Below are 20,183 nucleotides of genomic sequence, written 5' to 3'. Positions count from 1 at the left end.
TCTGAGAAATGGAGATTGTATTCCTATCGAACTGAAATAAAGGTGGAATAACAGATGGATATGGCTGACCAAGAATAATTGCTTCTGGGGGGTTATTTTCCTGACATTACAGTAATAAGAGGAAATTGTTATAAATTATTGATTAATGCAGATGACATTTTACTTTATTTTTCCCAATCCTACACCTTCTAAATCCACTTTATTAAAGGTTATAGAATTATCTTTTATCTCTCTTAAAATACAAATGTTGTGCTTGGTGGACCATGAGTCCATCCCATGGCCCATTGTGCTTACTTCTGGACCGGGTCCGATTCGTCGGCTTCCTCGCAGCACAGCATATCCTTCTGTCCAAGGCGCAGCTGCCTGCCGCGGTTGCAACTGGGCCGATGCTGACACTGCCATGAGTCCTGCTGCAGTGCCTCCCTAGGTGTGCACGGCATCTGACGTGCTGGTATTTAAGAGCCTGTGGCGGGAAATCCATTGCGGAGCCCTCTGATGACATCAAGGGGCCTCCAGTATAAAAAGCCTGCCCTGGACACACCTCGGAAGCCTCTAGCAATAGTTCGACTCCATTGGAGAAAGCGGTTTGCCTCTGCGTTCCTTGTTCCTGGTTCCTGAGCCTTGCCTCCTGAGTTCATGTTCCGCTGTGTGTCCCTACTGTCCTGTCGATGTCCTGTGTTCTGTTCCTGGTTCCCTCGCAACGTTCTGGTTTTCTCCCACGTTCTCGTCTTCGTGGTATGACCTCCCTTCATCTGTCTTCAGTGTCTATCTGTCTGGCTGTTCTCCTGTCCTCACCTCTTTGGATTTGACTCCTGGCTTTGATTTGGATTGGACTCCTGGCTTGACTTCAGATTGTACCTTGACACTTCTAGACCTCCACCTGCCTTTGACCATGCCTGCTCATCGTCTTGCTTGACCTCTGCCTGCCCAGACCTCTGCCCAAACCACAACACTGAATTGAACTCTGCCTGCCTCACCAACCACAACATGCCTTCAGTCTCTGCTGCTTGCCACCTGCCCCGACCACTGCTTGTACTGACTCCGCTTCTCTGTGTGCTTTGCCTGTGACACCCTATGAATGGATCTATGTCTCCTCAGAGGTCTGTGCCTAAGGTCAAGCTGGCCCCTAACACTCCGAACGCTCAACCTATTGGAAACGAGGGCTGATACTGGTGAAGTTCCAGCCAGCCCCGCCTTCCGATGGTGGGGGGCCTACAGGGCTCCTCCCTATGGGTTGGTGCCAACTCTACCTTGGTCCAGGGGTCCATTCCTGCAAAAGTTTCCCGAGACCATGGACTCAGCAGACCTCTAAGGCCTCCAGGCCATTCCCGACCTGGCACAGACGATCCAGCAGCTTCAGCAGTTTCTTGAGCTCCTGGCAGGCTCGCATGGAGTGACGCAGCACTTGCCTGGATGCAATGGCAGCCTCAGATGCTTCTTCACCACCTGCTGCCCTATGATACATCTACCAGTTCCTCTACCCAGTGTGGCTGGAGATCCAAAGCAGTGCCATGGATTCTTGAACCCTCCAGCCAGCACTGTTTCCATTGATTCTGTCAAGACCACCTTCATCATCTCTTCTGGATGGGAAGCCTTGGCCTGGGCCTTTCTCTTGTGGGAGTGTAGGGATCCCCTTCTACAAGTTCTGCAACAATTTGTCAAGGCCTTCAAACTTGTTTTTGATGATCCGGCTGGCTGGCCACAATTGGTTTGCACCTTCTGCACCTTTGTCAGGGCAAACAGCCCTTAATAGGACTGTGCCATTGCGCTTCAGAATTTGGCCATTTGAAGGAGGACAGCCTCCATAGCATCTTTATGGAGGGACTGACATCCCGAGTGAAGGATGAGCTAACTACCTGTGAACTTCCTGAAACTTTGGATGCTTGTGTATTATCTGGCAGGGAAAATTGACTGCCACCTCCAGCAGCGAGCCTGGGAGCTTCGTCCACCATGTAGACAATTTGTGTTGGCTCCTTCATTTTCATGCCCCCTCTCTCCCATACTGGCAACAGCTCCATCCCAGGCATAATCGGAAGAACTGATGCAACTCAGACAAGGATGCCTCACCCCTGAGGAAAGGCTCCACCACAAGCTAAGCCATTGCTTTTATTGTGCCAAGACTGGGCACCAGCTTGCGCACTGCCCTCTGAAGTCAGGAAACTAACAAGCCTAAGATATAGTGCGGAGGTGCTCCTAAGCTTCACGACTCCAGCTCCTTAATTGACCCTTCCAGTAGCTATTACTGTGACTAACCAAGAGTTTCCCACCCTGAAACTAGTTGACTCAAGCGCCAGGGGAAACTTTATCATGAAAGTCCTTGTAGACCACTTACAGCTTCCTGTAATTGTCAGGAAGATGTCCCTCATCATCTCCTCCATTCACAGGGAGCATTTCCCCGGCTGGATCATCTTGGCTGTGGCATTCCGCACTGGTATCCTCCACATGGAGAGTATAGTCTTCCATGTTATTGACAAGGCAGTATATCCTATTGTGCTGGGGCTACACTGGCTGCGATTTCACACTACTCACTTTGACTGGAGTTTGCTACAGCTGAAATGCAGGGGCTCCCTGTGCTACGACTTGTGTCTGCAACGCATTGAACCACTACCGCGCTTGCCCTTGGTGACAACGTTGGTTGGGCTGCCTCCCCAGTGTACCAGGTATGCTGATGTGTTCTCCAAGAAGGAGGCTGAGACTGTGCCTTCCCAAAGGGTGTACAACTGATGCTACCAATCTGCTACCCTAACACCAAACCACTTCGAGGAGAATATATCCCTTGTCTGCTTCGGAAACTAAAGCAATGTCAGAGTACATCAAGGAAAACCTTGACCAGTGTTTCATTAGACTCTCCATATCTTCTGCTGGAGCAGGGTTCTTCTTCGCATCCAAGAAAAATGGCTCCTTATGCCCCTGTATTGATTACATGGGGCTGAACACAATAATGAAGAAGCACCAATACCCTTTACTGCTCATCTCTGAGTTTTTCGACTGTCTCCAGGGATCTAAAGTATTTACAAAGCTGGACCTCCATGGGGCCTACATCCTAATTCGGATCAAACCTGAGGATGAATGGAAGATGTCATTCAATATGTGGGATGGGCACTACAAGTATCTGGTAATGCCCTTTGGGTTATGTAACGCCTCTGCTGTGTTTCAGAAAATGATGAGCAAAATCTTTAGAGACCTCCTTTACGGTCTTTGTCATCATGTACCTCAATGATATTCTCATCTTCTCTAAGGACTTCATTTCCCACCATTAGAATGTTTTCCTAGTTCTCCAAATGCTTTTAGATAACAAACTATATGCAGAGCTGGAAGAATGCCTTTTTTTGAGAAAGAGAGCTTTCCTTTCCTAGGATACATCATCTCCAGCAAGGGCTTCCATATGGATCCAGACAAGATCAAGTGCATCCAAAAATGACTGCATACCTCCGGTCTTCACTCCCTGAAAAGATTCTTAGGTTTTGCTATTACTGGCATTTCATTCCTAACCACTCTTGGATTGTGGCTCTACTCACAGCGCTCACCCAAAAGAGAGCCAATGCCAAAGCCTAGCCTTCGAAGGTAGTGAAGGCCTTCCAAAAATTGAAGAATGTATTCCTACAATAATCGTGCCTCCACACATCCCTTTATCCTTGTATCCTTGAAGTCGATGCTTCCTTAGTGGGGGTAGGAGCAGTACTGAGTCAACACTCTGCTATGGAGCTCTTTCGCCCCTGCTCCTTCTTCTCATAGAAATTCTCCTCCATGGAACACAATTAAGGAATTGGTGACAGGGAACGGTTGACCATCAAGCTTGCTCTTTAGGAATGGCACCACTGGCTTGAGAGGCGCTCAACATCGCACTACTATTTACACTGATCACAAAATCTTAGAACATCTTCAACATGCTCAACGACTGAAAGCCTGCCAAGCACACTGATCACTGTTCTTTTGACTTTGAATTGACGTACTGACACCCTCTCCTGGTCCTTCCTGGCAGAGGACACCCCGGATCCACCCAGGCACATTATCAATCTGGCTTGGATCCTCCTGGCCTTCACCATGACCATTCCATCTGGGAAGATGGTTGTTCCATGCAAACTCCAAGAAGAAGTGTTAAAGGGATCCCACGATTCCGTTGTCAACAGGTCACCCTGGATGGGCCCCAAACTCTTGCACTGCTCCAGAAATACTATTGGTGGCCCCAAATGCAGAGAGATGTTTGGCCCTATGTAGAATCCTGTCCCACGTGTGCACAGCAGAAACCCTTAGTGGGATGACCCTGGGTGTTGTAACAGCCGTTGCCAGTCCCAGGGAACCCTGGACCCATATGTCCAATGATTTTGTGGTGGATCTCATCCTCTCTAATGGCTGCATAATATTGGGTCGTAGTCGACCAGTTCTCAAAGGTGGCTCACTTTATTCCTCTTCCCAGCCTTTCTTGTTCACTCACCACATCTTCCACTTGCACAGCTTGCCCAAACATATTATCTCTAATTGGGGGAACTCAGTATACAGCCAAGTAACTGGCACTCCTTCTGTAAAAAATTCAACATCACCCTGGATTATATGACAGTATACCACCCCCAAGCTAATGGCAAGTCCAAGCAGTCCAATAGGACACTGAAAGGCTTCCTATGTGAATGATAGCCAAGACAACTGGGCCTTACTTCTTTCATAGGCAGAGTTTTCCCACAATTCACAAATCAGTTCCACACACGGAGTAATCCCCTTTTCAAAATGTGTATGGAAGTCAGCCATCTCCCCTGTTACAGATTCCATTGACTATCCCCAAACCTGCAGCCCAATTGATTGCCTAGGAGATCCAGGAACTCTGGGTCTGCCCTGGAGATGCTGCAGAAGGTGGCAGAGAGAGAGCTAAAAGAACCGCAGATGCCCCACCGTAGACCTGCGCCACAATTTAAGCCAGAGGACAGGGTCTGGCTTAGCACCCATCATATTCGACTCCAGATGCCTACCATGATACTCACCCCCCACCCCATTACATTGGGCCCTTCCACATCACCTGCCAGGTGGGGCCCGGTAACCTCCATTTGTGCCTACCAGCTTCCTTAGGAATGCACAATATGTTCCACGTTTCTCTTCTCAAGCCTCCAGTTCTTTCTTATGTTGCCCTCCAAGAAACCTCCCGAGCCTCAAGAGATATCCTTTGAAAAAAGATACCTGGAAGAAATCCTGGACGTAAGACATTAAGCCCAGGAAAGGTAGGGGAAATACCTGATTTCATGAGAGGGGTATGCCAGAGGGGAATACATGGAGCTGCATCAATATATTGAACAAAAACCTCCTGAAGGAATTTTAATGCCTCGTACCCCAAGAAATCCAGATCTGTTGGCAGGAGTTAGAGGAGGGGGTACTGAGGCACTTGGCAGACCATGGCCTGTTCATGCTTACCTCCAGCCTGGGCCTGTTTGTCATCAGCCTCCTTGCATGCGCAGCAGATTCTTCCGGCTGAGGTGTGGCTGCCCACGCGGCACAGCCTGGGCTGACCCAATGCTGCCGCGGGTCCTGCTGCAGTGCCTCCTAGACATGCACCGCCCAACTTGCCGAGAAGTTAAAGGGCCCGCAGCGGGAAATCCATCCTCTGATGACATCATGGAGCCTGCCTGGACAAACCTTCGATGTTTCAGGAATAGGTCAACTCCTTTGGAGTAGCAGTTTGCCTCTACATTCCTGGTTCCTGAGACTTGCCTCCTGGTCCATGGTTCCAAGTCCTGAGACTTGCCTCCTGGTTCCTGTTCCACTGTGTGTCCTGTTGAGTTCCTGTGTTCTGTTCCTGGTTCCCTTGCAAATCTGGTCTTCTGAGTTCTCATCTTCGTGGTCTGCTTCCCCTCATCTGACTTCAGTGTCTCATCTGTCCTGATGTTCTTCCTTTCCTGACTTTGACTTCGTTTTGGACTTCTGGCTTGACTTCGGATTGAGCCTTGATACTACTTGGGCTCCGCCTGCCTTTGACACTGCCTGCTCATCGTCTTGCTTGAACTCTGCCTGCCCAGATCTCTGCCCAAACCATGACACTGAACAAACTCTGCCTGCCTCTGACTACAGCCTGCATCAGTCTCTGCTGCTTGCTGCCTGCCCCAACCACTGCCAATACTGACTCTTTTTCTCTCTGTGCTGGCCTTGACACTCCATGCAACAGATCTACGTTCTCCTCAGCGGCCTGCACCTAAGTCCAGCCAATCCAGCACCCGAGGGCTCAACCTACTTGGAACTAGGGCTGGTATAGTGAAATTGCTGTTGGGCCTCTGCTCCAGCCATCTCTGCCTGCCGACGGTGGGGGCCTACAGGGCTCCTCCCTGTGGGTTGCCCCAGCTCCAACTCAGGTTCAAGGGTCTACTCCCACAACACAAAATTAAATGGAGCAAATAGAACTTCTCAATTGTGCATAGATTTTCATTCCCTGTTTGAGTCATTCTTTTTTCTTTGGAATCAAAGATGGAATTAAATATCTACATGTTCGCTTTGAGAATAATTTAGTAATGACCATGTCCTATAATAAGGGAACTCTGTTAGAATCTGATATGGAGACTTGTGTGCGGTGATCACCATTATATATATTTCTTGGTAGGAGAGTGTCAAGTAAATTAAAATTATTATTGTATCACAAGTTACCTCTATCTATTCAAAACTGTTTTTAAAATAGACGAATCCTCTCAAATTTTTTATGGAAATCCAAACCCTTCATATTTCATTGGATGTGTTAAAGCAATCAAACGAAGAAGGTGGATTTCCCCATTATTTTTTGTTTATCAACAAGTATTTTTCCTGTGGCAGGGATGTAAGTGGCTTGCAGGGGTTAAGGAGGTTCTGAATTGAGATAGTTAAACTAGACTGAGATATTGTTACACCTTTCAATTACTATCTATCTCCTGCAATGATCTGTTTGGACCGGCCTATTCTATATGATAATGTGGCCTATTATATATGATTCACATCCAGCTTTGCTACATTTGGACAGATATATGATTATCAAATCTACTCAGAAGGTTCATCTGTTTGGTTTTATCCCATCCAAAAAATTAATCAAGACTCATTTTTACTGGAAACAGCAGCACTGAAGAAGTGTGGTGTTTGAGGGATGTAATGGCAAATGGACAATTGATAAACATTTCAGGAACTTGTGAGCAAACATGTGCTTCCTATTACACAATGCTTTAGATATTTGCAACTCAAACATTGCCCATTTTTATGGGATGACTCTTCAGAGATTGTTATTCTTACCTTTTATAACACACGGTTATCACAAGGACACATAGTAGCTAGCTTTATAAATTTTTTACAAAACAGGACTAAACAGTTTTTCTCTTACTGAGTGCTGTTTCATCTGCTGATGTATTACAGATGTTTAAGGCAGTAGGAACCATGGTCAATTACATATATTAAATGGTCAAGACATTTTAGTTTTGTGGTAATAATATTGGTATGTTAGAACATGATTTCTTTTTCATGCACAAATATATTTTCTTTGTGGCAAAAGAAGAATAAAGAACTGGATGATGATTGGGGACCCGTATGCAGATAGTAGTGTCTCTGGGTTATGACAATATATATATATATATACAGTATACCCCTTGGGTTCCTTGTTTGTGTTTTGCTTATGGTCTTTAATATAAAATGTTCCATAAAACTTTAATGAGTGTAAAAGACTTTTTAGAGATCCAGTTTTGTTAGTGCTTTACCTAATTTTGTTGTCACTGTTTAAAGTTATGTGGACATAGGTTTTTTTGGGTGGCTTATACTATTTTTTGGTATTTGGTTTGTAAGACAAAGTAATGTGCACTTTTCTGGCAACTTTTGCATTGAGGTTTTTTTTTTTTTTTTTTTTTTTTGCTTTTTTTCATCAAAGTTTTACTCCCTCTCCCAATATCCCACCTAATCTCCATAAAAATCAGCAAGACCCCAAGCAAAGCCTCTGAAAACCCTTCAGTACAACTCTGAAAATCTAGCAGCGTGTGAAATCCCAATGTTATTTCTTTGGCTTTTTTTTTCAACAAAAATGATTTTATACAAGCTTCATAATATTCTTTCCAAAATAAACAAACCATGAGTTCCTTTGAAGGTTATTGGCATAAAAACTTTTATTACAGATGAACTCCATTATCCAGAACAGCTTAACTTCAAAATGAACAAACAGTAGAGTTAAATCACCACCTTTAAACAGAATGGGGTACATTTTCAAAGATGTAAGCGCAGATTCACTAAATTGTATGCTAGACTTTTTTTTTTTTTTGGCATGCACAATAAAATTGTATATAACATCCAATTCACTAAGATAAGGATGTACAGAGTGCACAATTGTTAAAAATAAGTACCACAACATTTTTGTGTCCCTGCTAAAATTTGATCATGCACACTAACAAGAAATAGCACTAAGAGCTGTGTGTTTTGTTAGAGCTACTTTGCCACCAGAGATGTATATTCATTTGAAAATAATGCATTTTTTGGAGAGAAAAGGCCAATTTTTAGAAATAACCAAAACAGCAGAGCACTCATTTTCAGAAGTTTGTGCATAAAGTTCGAAGTTGCACACACAAAAGGGTTGTTTCTCAGACAACATGTTGACTTTCAGCCTTGGCAGAAAAAGAATAATGATTGATCGGGAGCCAACATTCTCTTTTTTGTCTAAGCCTGCCAAAAAATACCTTTAAATGTAATTCATGCCTGAGATTCCTATTGGGTGATTCAGTGGCAAAGGTGCCAGAAGTCCAGAAATATATGAACAACAAATGGCATCCTCTTCATTAGGAGTATTGTCTTTTTCCTTCATCATCATCATCATCATTGCACTGCACTGTTTGTCATCATCATAGTCATCAACTATGAACTGACATGGCCCTGAATTAATTAGTAAACTGCACTGATTTGGGATTTTTTTCTTTTTGGGGGACAGATTTATTTATTTATTATTTATTTGTTAGAAATCTTGTGTTCTGGAACTTCCCAAAATATTTTGTCCAGTGCAGATCACATAATACAAGATGAATGATTCCTAGAACTACAGTACATTGAACTGTTCCAGCCCAAGTACAAACTACTCTCAGGTATGAATCCCAGCCCATAACACTGTACATTTATTTATTTATTTAAAAGTTTTTCTATACCGTTGTTTGGAGACACCATCACAATGGTTTACAAATAACAAAGTAAAAGTATAAAATAAGATTATAATTCAAAATGTTAATAAAAGTTTAAGTAAAATAATAAAATAAATAACGTCAAAGGATAAAACTTAAAACCTAATTACATAAATAAAGCCATTAAAAGAGCATAAAATAAATAAGAATAAAACATAAAATCATAAACCATAAATATTAAGAAAATACCAACTATTTGCTCTTGGAATCACCTTCCATTTGTTTAAAAGCCTGTGGGGTAGATTTTCTAAAGTGCGCCCGTGCGTACTTTGTTCATGCACCAGGCACAAACAAAAGTAATCTGGAGTCAGCGCGCTCAAGGGGGTGCACATTGGTGCAACTTGCGCGCCCTGAGCCCTGTGCGCACTGCCCGTTCCCTCCAAGGCCGCTCTGAAATCAGAGCGGCCTCAGAGGGAACTATCCTTCGACTCCTCCCACCTTCCCCTACCTAACCCACTCCCCAGCCCTATCTACCCCCCCCCCCCCCCACCTTTGTTGACAAAGTTACGCCTGCCGTGAGTCACGCATAACTCACGCGCGCCAGCAGGCTGCTTGGCACACCATCACTCAACCAGGGGCTGTTCCGGAGGCTTCGGCCACGCCCCCGGAACGTCCCCGGGCCGGCCCCCATGGCCCCTGACATGCCCCCTAGCAAAGACCTGGGACTTACATGCATCCCGGACTTGCTCGGCACTTGCCGAGCCTATGCAAAATAGGCTTGGCGCACGCAGGGGGGTTTTAAAAGGGTTACACACATAACCTATGCGCGTAACCCTTTTAAAATCTACCCCTGTGTGTATAGCCAAGTTTTTAAGTCCTTCTTAAATTGCCTATAGTCTTGTTGCAGTCTGAGGTTTGCTGGCATTGTATTCCAGATTTTTGGTGCTGTGTGAGTAAGATGGCCCTATCCCTGACTTGTGTGAGATGTGCTGTTTTTATTGATGAAATTGATAATAAGCCTTTGTTTGCTGATCGAAGCACCCTTTGAGGAATGTGTAAGCGAATTGTAGTATTGAGCCAGCTTGCATGTTCGTCGTACATCAGTTTGTGAAGTGTGCTAAGAACTTTATACTGTATTCGGTATTCTTCTGGGAGCCAGGTCTGCTAATATGGGAGTGATATGGTCCTTTTTTGTGCTGCCGGTTAATATTCTTGCTACTGCGTTGTGTAGTATTTGTAAAGGTTGGAAGGTAGAAGCCGGTAAACTCAATAAAAGTGCATTACAGTAATCGGTACATGTAAATATTAAGTACTGTAGCATAGTTCTAAAATCCACATGACTTAATAGTGGTTTCAAACGTTTTAATATCAATAATTTTCCCATATCCTTCTCTTACCTTCTGCATTACATGTTGTTTAGACTGAGCTCATTATCAATTATTACTCCCAGATCACGTACTTTATCAGACAGTTAATTGTTAAAGTGTCATTGATTACTATTGGTGTTTGAATGATCTGAGATGCTTTCTTTCTAAATGAATGAATTTAGCTTTAGCTACAAAAATGTCTAAGAACAACCAAAGGGTTTACTTACCATTTGTATAATAAAAAGTACCGTTCCAAGCAGGCGAACCAATCTATTAAATCGAAGTTCTAAATACTGAGAACAAGACATGGGCATTCCAATTACAAGGTCATAGCATTCAAAACCATAACAACAGAAATGAGTACAGATGATCCCCATCTTTTCCTCAGCTTCCTGTTTAGAACCTGACAGGTGCAACCTACCTTTTGTGGCAGCCCAATAAATAACCCAAAATATTATACTCCTACCAAAATCTGGCTGTGTTATCACCACCTAAGTCAAGGAACAAGTACAAACAAAATCACACTACTGTTTGATAGGGATGTGAATCGTTTTTTGACAATTTAAAAAAATCGTCAGATTTTTTTTTAAATCGTCAAAAATCGTTAGAGTGCGCGAAACAATAGAAATTCCCCCGATTTATCGTGAAAAATCATTAATGGGGTTAGTGTCCACTAACGGGAGTTATTTGGAGGGAGGGCGGAAAAACCGGCACACCAAAACTCCTCCTAAACCCACCCCGACCCTTTAAAACTAATCCCTTACCTTCCCCCACCCTCCCGAACCCCCCACAAAACCTTTTAGAAATACCTGGTGATCTACTGGGAGTCCCGGGAGTGATCTCCCGCTCTCGGGCCATCGGCTGCCATTAATAAAAATGGTGCCGATGGCCCGATAAAAAAAAACCCACCCCGACCCTTTACAAATGACCCCATTGCTTCCCCCCACCCCCAAAACCTTTACATGTATCTGGTGGTCTAGCGGGGGTCCGGGATCCATCCCCTGCACTCATACCCTTGGTGCTGGACTGGTTTCAAAATGGCGCCGATCGCCTTTGCCCTCACTATGTCACAGGGACCGACGGTCAGCCCCTGTGACATAGTGAGGGCAAAGGCGATCGGCGCCATTTTGCTTACTGGCAGCCGACGGCCCAAGTAAAGGAGATCGCTCCCGGACCACCAGAGACCCCAGGGACTTTGGCAAGTCTTGGGCATCTTACTCCTGACCCCCACAAGACTTGCCAAAAGTCCAGCGGGGGTCCGGGAGCGACCTCCTGCACTCCGGCTGGTCGGATGCCAGTACTCAAAATGGCACCGATCGCCTTTGCCCTCACTATGTCACAGGGTCCTCCCGGCCCCCCCCCCCCCCCCCCCCCGCTAGACCACCAGGTACATGTAAAAGGTTTTGGGGGGGTTCGGGAGGGTGGGGGAAGCTAAGGGGTCAATTTTAAAGGGTTGGGGTGGGGTTTTTTTTATCTGCTCTGGCCTCACTAAAAAAAAATTAGCGATGTGAATTGGAATCGGAACAGATTCCGATTCACATCTCTACCGATCAGATTTTGTTCTCCCTCTAGCCGAACCCGATCGTTAAAACGATCGGGCACACGATTCACATCCCTACTGTTTGATGCCCTACCAGACAAAATATTCATCATCATCGGGAGCACAAATGAAGGAGGCAGCCTGTTGCTGGCAGCAGGGTGGAAGACCAAGAACTATCAAGGTAGCTCCAGGAGGAGTTTGCTGTCTCTCCTACCTCGTGCCCAGTGATATCATCATTAGGATCCTTGATGGAGAGAAACAGGAAGATGAATGATATAACTTCTCTGGGGATATCATCTGTGAGGGGTTGTATGGATTCTCATCTGCAGCGTATGGTAAGTCAGCCTCTAGGAATTCTATTCAAGAAATGTCTTCATCTGGGGATTCCTTAAGTCCTGGCCAGATTCAGCCCCCTCCTCAGCCAACAGGCTTGCTACCTGTCAAGGCTAATCTATGTCCGGCAAGATGGAACCAGGAGGAATTCAAGTTTTTAAAGAATATGAGTGTTTCTCCTGAAAGTGTGGCAGACACTGTTTCATCTGTTGTATCCTCCTTTAAGGGACTAGTTTGTGATATTGTGGAACCTGCTACTATTTCAATTGCTGATATGTAGAGGTTGGTTGCTAAAATGGATACAACCTTAACCCACTTGAATTTCAATTTGCTAGTTTTCTGGTTGACACCAAGATTACATTGGATGAATATAAACACGTCTGTCTACACTCGAGTTGACAGTATCTGGTTCAGGATCTCAAGCTGTCTCGGGGACTTCTCAAATAAGGGATTGTTTATCCTTGCAATAATATCTAGAATCCCTGTAAAATAGGTTGAGAGTGAAAAATTTGCATGTCTTAATTTCCTGTTTCTAGGCTAATCTCAGCTCATGAGTTATATAAAAAATATGTTGAGATTTTGAATATATCTGCTGATAGGAAAATATTGATTTCTAAGCTTTTCTCTGTACCCAAATATAAGAAGGGGGTGGATGGAGGAGAAAGAGATGGATAATTTACTTCCTGATAGTCCCAACTTGTCAACATTTTTGGAGACGATATTCCAGATTGGGCAATTCTTTTCATTTCTTTTGGTTCAGATAGGGTAAAGATTTAGTGCAACATTTTTCCTTAAATTTCCAAGCAAATGTTTGAGTATCTACCAGAAAAGTGTGTTTGTTTTCCTGGACCAGTCCCAGCTAGAATATTTTTTATTGGATAAGAGCTGTTGAAGTTGGACATGGCTACCATCAGTCTATTATTGAGGAATCAGGCTAAGTTTATATTTCTTTCTTTGAATATACTTTTTTTTTTAAATGGCTCCCCCTTTTATTTTAATGGGGACTTGCTTATGAGACAGAATATATTTTTCTGTGTTATAGTAAAGAATACTAGACTGAGCTTTTTTTTAATATAAATAACACATTTTAAATAATTAAGAATGTACACTTAATAAGCTAACTTTTAGAACACCTCTATCAGCACTTACAGTCTAGTTTTCATCTATACTCTATTAATGCAGTATTCTTTCCTCTCTGAACATCATCACCAAATCCATAAACATACATCTCCCCCCACCATCTGTATTGCATAAACAAAGATTTTGCCACTATGCTTGCTCATAGCAACCATAGCATAATATGAACTTCTTAACTAAAGTTGTTGTTCTGATTATTTAATGTAGACTTATCATGCAGATGCATCAGTTGTTAAATATAATATCTGTAACTACCAACACTCATTGTTAAGAAAAAATGCTATCACTGCTAAAGTGCATTGGAAATATCAAGTCAAAAAAAACTGTCTACTTGACCAATTTTTTACAACCATTGTTGTTTTAGGGCAGCTACACCAGAGCAGTTCTTGCTGCCACGTCATGTGGCCCTTTTGACAAAACGGGGAATGAGTCAATGTCCAGAATTGTTCCTGAATGCTGGACATAAAGATGGAGGGTACCCAGCAGCTGAAGGGTGGGATGTTGAAGCTGGCTTACTGGTGAAACTCTGGCTTCTTTCTTATCCTGGCAGCCCAGCAGAAGAGCACTTGCTCAACACTGGATGAAAAAAGTTTGCCTTTTAGTGGGTATTAAAATTAAATTATCCTTTAATTCAATTGTAGTGGCCTTATGGATGCAGTGCACCACCTCCTTTCTGTCTCAGAATTCTTACTTCCACAAGTACAAACTACAAGCATCCTTCATCCAATGTCCCTTCTCCTTTATCCACTCTACCCATCAGTGGATAATATATTGAGTTCTTTTCTTCTAACTCCATTGATATGTCTGTATGGATGCACTATACATTTATAACCTTCCATTACTGTTTATTTAAATATCAAAGATAGAAAGAAACTTACTTCATAGGAACTGTGTGATTCCCAACTTGTAAAACACAGGAAGGTAGAACTCTGAGCTAATGATGACCACCAAAGTATAAGTGATTGCAAAAATGCTATATATGGCTCCAAATCGGTATATTTCAGCAGGGACAGCCAGAATAGCAATAGCTGATGTGAAGCTGGCGACAAGGGGACAGAGCCACCGGCACGGCGGTCATGCTCCTGCCCCCCATCAGGAAATCCTTGGAGGTCATCTTTCCACCTTCAGTGAAAGCATAATAAATGCCAATGATGGCAGAGATGAGCAGCATTGCAGCAAACACCACATAGTCCCAGACAGTGAAGGAGCCAATGGGCCGGAGGGAGCTCATTGTCATAGGAGAGCAAGAAGAAAGATCAGAGAGTATGGGAAAGGGCGATAGATCCTGGGGAGATCTGAAGACAGAGCCCAGGGAGAAATTCAGGAAGAGTCTGAGGAGAAGGAACAGAGGCTAGGGAGATCCAGAAACAGATCTCAGTGGAGAAAAGAATAGAACAGGAAATTATTGGGGATGTTATTCTGACTCACTGTCCATTACGTATGCGCATTCATTTCTTGACAATATGTACTCTGTTAGAAACTGTTTGTGTTTAGAGTTTCAGTCCCAAGCAGGTGTGGCAAGAATTGTTATACTGTTCACAGGGCTTTTCTTTGCCAGTATTGTATCGGCACTTCCCCAACCCTGACATCTGCCTCACCCCTTCCTATACTGTTCTTTGCAGGCAGGGGCGAACTTCCCAATAGACAAAGTAGGCAACTACCTAGAGATAGTCATCCCCACCACCAATGCCGGTGCAAGGATGTCCTGCTGCCCTAGGCAGTGATCTCACCTACCTTTATGTCACACTACATGACTCCTTCCCTTTTCAAACATGGCACCCTCACATTGATCTATGGTGCCTTACCCCATTCCGGCACCCTAGGCGGCCGCCTAGTCCGCCTAATATGTCCTACCGGCCCTGCCTACCATCATAAGTTCACCCTGTCCCTGGAAGCCCTGCTCCTGCATTGCCCCGTCAATATTTTGTGATGGCCAGAAATGCAATATCAAGGCCCCCTCCTCTCCAGGCTGCCCACAATTCACAATTTCAGAGGGAGATGCGGATCCCACAACCTACCAGAGGAAGGGCAGCCAGATATATTAATGCCTAGGGGACTGCTGGAGGGTTAAATCTACTGATGAGAGGAAGGGATGAGACAGAAAGCAGAGGGCTGTTCTCTCTTGATTGAGATTCAGGGACCTGGCTAATCAAATTGGGGCACAAGTCTTGTATGCCCATGCAGAAACAGAATAAAAGTTAGTGCAGGGTGAAGAGAGAAACAAAGAGGCAGCAGAGTGTGTGTGTGTGTGAGTGAGGGAGAGAGAGAGGAGAGAAAAAAAACACATGGGGGTAGACAGGAAAGAAAGGAAGGCAGCTCTTGCCCCACTGGTGTTTTATTCTCTCTTTCTTCTCCTACCCTCACCTTGACAATGGCAGAAGAAGCACCAGCAGGTCAGAGCTTTGCTCTCTTATGCCTCCTGCTGGCAAGATGGAAGACAGACAGAGAGGATTGCACTCTGACTTAGCTCTGCAGCTAGTTGCAGGGGACAGGACTATCATGGGGGTGGGGGGGGGGGGTGTACAGAGCCCTCCAAAAACACAGGGCCCTTGATGGTCTCTCCAATTCATCGTCCGCCCGGCAAGGATGGCCCTGCATCCGAGTAGTATCAGCTCCTTTCTTTCTAGTAAAGAGCCATTGCTTACTCATGAAACTTCTTCATGCTAAAATGCACTAAAATGCAAAAGCTGTTAACTTAAAAGCAATGTGAGGTCCTGGCAATGCCAACCCTCCTTGAGTCTCTTTCTGTGCAGTATTTGAAGTCCTCATTATTGTTTTAAGGATCATCCAAGCATTTATGTGGTTTTAACAAAGTGGTAGTAGCCAGGTGATGCCCCCAAAAGACTAATATCAAACATAGGGGGTCATTTATCAAAGTGTGATAAGGCGTTAAGGGCTTATTGCATGCAAAAAGCCCCGTTAATGCATGTGATTGCACCATATCGTATGGTGTGATTGCAAATTCAGAAAATAGGAGGAGTTAGCCTGTGAAGAGCTATTGCACAGCCATAATGCTGATTTTAACTATGCCTCTTTGGATTGTGTGATAAGGTTTGTTGCCATGTCTCCTGTAAGTCCTATTGAGAGAGAGAGAGAAAGAGAGAGAGAGAGAAGAGACTGACCATAATATCATGGCCCATAGGTAGGTATTGTATCCCTATGGTAGGCCCACCTAGTAACTCAAGGTGGGGATTAGGTAAGAGTGTAGGGGGTTAGGGGACACTCTGACATTCTACGTGACACCTACAAACAGAACAGTGGTCTCTTGTGAAGATTTGCTGGCCTAACATCAAGCTAGGTTGAGAGAACATTGCACAAATCTCATCTTGGAGTGAGTTTCCTCACTCCAAAGGCCAGCAAATCTTCACAAGAGACCACTGTTCTGTTCGTAGGTGTCACGTAGAATGTCAAAGTGGCCCCTAACCCCCTACACTCTTACCTAAACCCCACCTCGAGTTACTAGGTGGGCCTACCATAGGGATACAAATACTTACGTATGGGCCATAATATTATGGCCAATCTCTCTCTCTCTCTCTCTCTCTCTCTCTCTCTCTCTCTCTCTCTCTCTCTCTCTCTCTCTCTCTCTCTCTCTCTCTGACTCTCTGAAAATGGTCCCCTGGTGGTTGAATGAAGGAAATCCAACAGGTCTGGCACTCATCACAGAATCTGAAAATGGTATCACAATTTGCACTAACGTAGCTCTTCACACAGGTAATTAGCATAAAACACACCCCTTTTGCTATCACATGCGGTACTTACCACATTTTGATAAATCCACCCCATAGAAAGATGGTTAAAAATATGAGATTCTCTATTCAACAAGAAATGATCCTTTCCAGGGTTTTTTTGTTTCAGGGCATTCCCTCCTGTACTGAGTAGGGATGTAAATCATGTGCCCGATCGTTTTAACGATCAGGTTCAGCTGGGGGAGAAAAAAATCTGATCGGCATGATTTCTTTGGTAAAAAAATCATTTTTCTGAATAGTGCACACTAACGCAAGTTAGTGCACACTATCAAAAATTGTTACTTAATAGGTTTAAAAGTAACATTTGAGGAAATGTTCATTAGCTAGAGGTGCGCACTAAGTCGCGCATGCTTGGTGCTGTCCCCTGTGGCCATTTTGCTACCAGATATAGCACGCACTAGCCAGAAAGAGAAAAAAATTGCCAGCAGGCTGCAGCAGTGACAGTGCCAGCAGTAGCCACTAGCCAGTAGCCAGTCTAGCCTCAGCCTGCTCTTTAAATTTAACCACTGTAAATATAATAAATTAATAATAAAGTTTTTTGTTTAGTTTTTCTATAGTATGTTAATGTTTTGAAGCTCAGGTTGCAAGTTTCTTTATTAAATGTTTTGTTTTACTAAAGTAGCATATAGAGAAGTACTTAATTTCATTTTATGTAAAGTTTCTTTAGTTTAATACACAAAGTACTTCATTTTATTTTATTATACTCTAGTGGAAAAAAGAAGTTTAGTTTAACACAGGAACTGCAAACTTGAGCACAGTGAATTGGGGGGAGGGAGAAGAGGGATGTGAAGGGGGAGACAGCCCTTGCATTCAGCAGCTCTGATTTTCTGAAGAGATCTGTCCTTCAGAGACCAGGGAGTGGGACTGCTTGGCCCTTCACCTCCCCCTTTCCCTTCCCTTCCCCTTCTCTCTCCCATATACCAGCAGTGGTGGGGAGGGGGATGTGAAGGGGGAGACAGCCCCTGCATTCAGCAGCTCTGATTTTCTGAAGAGATCTGTCCTTCAGAGACCAGAGAGTGGGACTGCTTGGCCCTTCACCTCCCCCTTTCCCTTCCCTTCCCCTTCTTTCTCCCATATACCAGCAGTGGGGGGGGGGGGGGAAGGGATGTGAAGGGGGAGAACAGCCCCTGCATTGAGTAGCTCTGATTTTCTGAAGAGATCTGTCCTTCAGAGACCAGGGAGTGGGACTGCTTGGCCCTTCACCTCCCCCTTTCCCACCCCTTTGTCAAGCTACCAACCATTTCCATTTCCCATCCCGCATATATTAAACCATCACTTCAGTGGGAACCTTGGTTCCCACTGAGGTAACATCAATAAATAAGAGGGCAGCCAATAGGAATACATATTCATTCCTAACTGACCTTAACTGACCTGAAAAGTGTCAAATTGTATCATTTTCTGTTAACGCGCACTAACAATGGGTAGTGCGCACTAACTCCTGTTAGTGCGCACTAAGACGATTAACGATTTTTTTACGATAAATCGGGGGGATTTCTATTGTTTCGCACTCTTTAACGATTAATGACGATATTAAAAATATCGGACAATAATTTAAATAGTTAAAAAAAGATTCACATCCCTAGTACTGAGTACCCGCTGCCTTTTCCTCCACCTGCTAGATTTGCCCTTGCATCCTGCATGGGAGTATCGGCACCTTTTTTTTTCCAGAAAGAAAGCAACCACACTTTTCTCTGGATAGGTGACTATTTTTACCCAGGCTGAATGGCAGCTCTCTAGTTTACAAATGCTGGGAGTAATTGGCATGTAGTAAAATGAATGCAGGATTGCATAACTAAATTTCACAAAAAGCACTGTTGTACTGACTAAGATGCCGAAATAAGCTGTTTGTACAGTAATCATTATAATGAAGGAGTAAGACAGGCAGCTGCAGGCTGGTGAAAGGTGAATCTTCAGTCTTATGTAAAGCCCCCTTCTCCCCACCTCCCTTTACAACTAATGTTTAGGCCCGTAGGTCACACCCTTCCCCCCACCCTTTGATTTTGATAAACTCAACCCTACAGTGGATGCCACCACCACTACCACTCCAGAGCAATCTGTAAAAAATCCGAGCTTCTACCAGTACGCAACCAGCCTCTTCCATCATTCATCCAGCTTCTAACCAACACTCCACCAGCCCCTCCAGCATTCATCCAGCCTCTACCAGCATTCATCCAGCCTCTACCAGCACTCAACACAGCTTCCTCCGGCATTCAACCAGCCTCTACCAGCATTCATCCAGCCACTACCCAGCATTCATCCGCCTCCTCTAACTTTCAAACCCCATCCGCCCCCCTCAACAACAGTTCATAAGTGTCTCCTCCGGATTTCCCAATCCTTATTCTTTCACCACAGCTTCTTCACCCACAGGAAAAGCAACAATGCAATCCCGACTCGTAACACTAAGACCCTCATCCCAATCATGATTTCACCTCTTACTCAACTCCTACCCTGTTTCCCCGAAAATAAGACCTAGTAGAGGTTTTGCTGAATTGCTAAATATAAGACCTCCCCCGAAAGTAAGACCTAGCAAAGTTTTATTTGAGAGCATGGCCCGTCGCACAGAACACCAGAGCATGCAGCTGTGATTTTTTTAACCCTGCAGGATTCACAGTTAGTTGTCAATCACAAACCAGCATAACCAGACAACTATTCAGAAATATAATAAAGGTTCATTTTTTTGTTCAACAATATATGTGAATTCTTCTTCATGGAAAAATAAGACATCCCTGAAAATAAGGCCTAGTGCATCTTTGGTAGCAAAAATTAATATAAGACACTGTCTTATTTTCGGGGAAACACGGTAGGCCTAGCGTTTTTCTCCCTAACACTAGTCAATGCACAATCCATCCCTCACTAAGAATCACTGATCCTCAATGACTATCTCTTAGACCTCTAAACCAGACATCTGCGCCATAAACAGAAACTTGGCTTAAACCAACTGATATAGCATTAATAAATCAACTCCCCACACAGTTTTATA

The 20,183-nt window shown here is 44.1% G+C and overlaps 1 protein-coding gene across 1 annotated transcript in view; it reads right to left on the bottom strand.

The window, feature by feature from the left end:
* Positions 1–14,854, bottom strand: part of LOC115089383 (sodium-coupled monocarboxylate transporter 1-like) — a 127,266-nt gene extending 112,412 nt beyond the window's left edge. The window contains 3 exon segments of the mRNA XM_029597475.1: positions 10,675–10,740; positions 14,343–14,507; positions 14,509–14,854. Coding sequence (XP_029453335.1) covers positions 10,675–10,740; positions 14,343–14,507; positions 14,509–14,694 — 417 coding nt within the window. The 5' untranslated portion in view covers positions 14,695–14,854.
* Between the last annotated feature and the right edge of the window lie 5,329 nt (positions 14,855–20,183).

This window comes from Rhinatrema bivittatum, chromosome 4 (genome assembly GCF_901001135.1).
Source record: "Rhinatrema bivittatum chromosome 4, aRhiBiv1.1, whole genome shotgun sequence".
Taxonomy (NCBI): domain Eukaryota; kingdom Metazoa; phylum Chordata; class Amphibia; order Gymnophiona; family Rhinatrematidae; genus Rhinatrema; species Rhinatrema bivittatum.
Note: the sequence above shows the minus strand (reverse complement) of the source record. Positions and strands in the feature narration are given on the sequence as shown.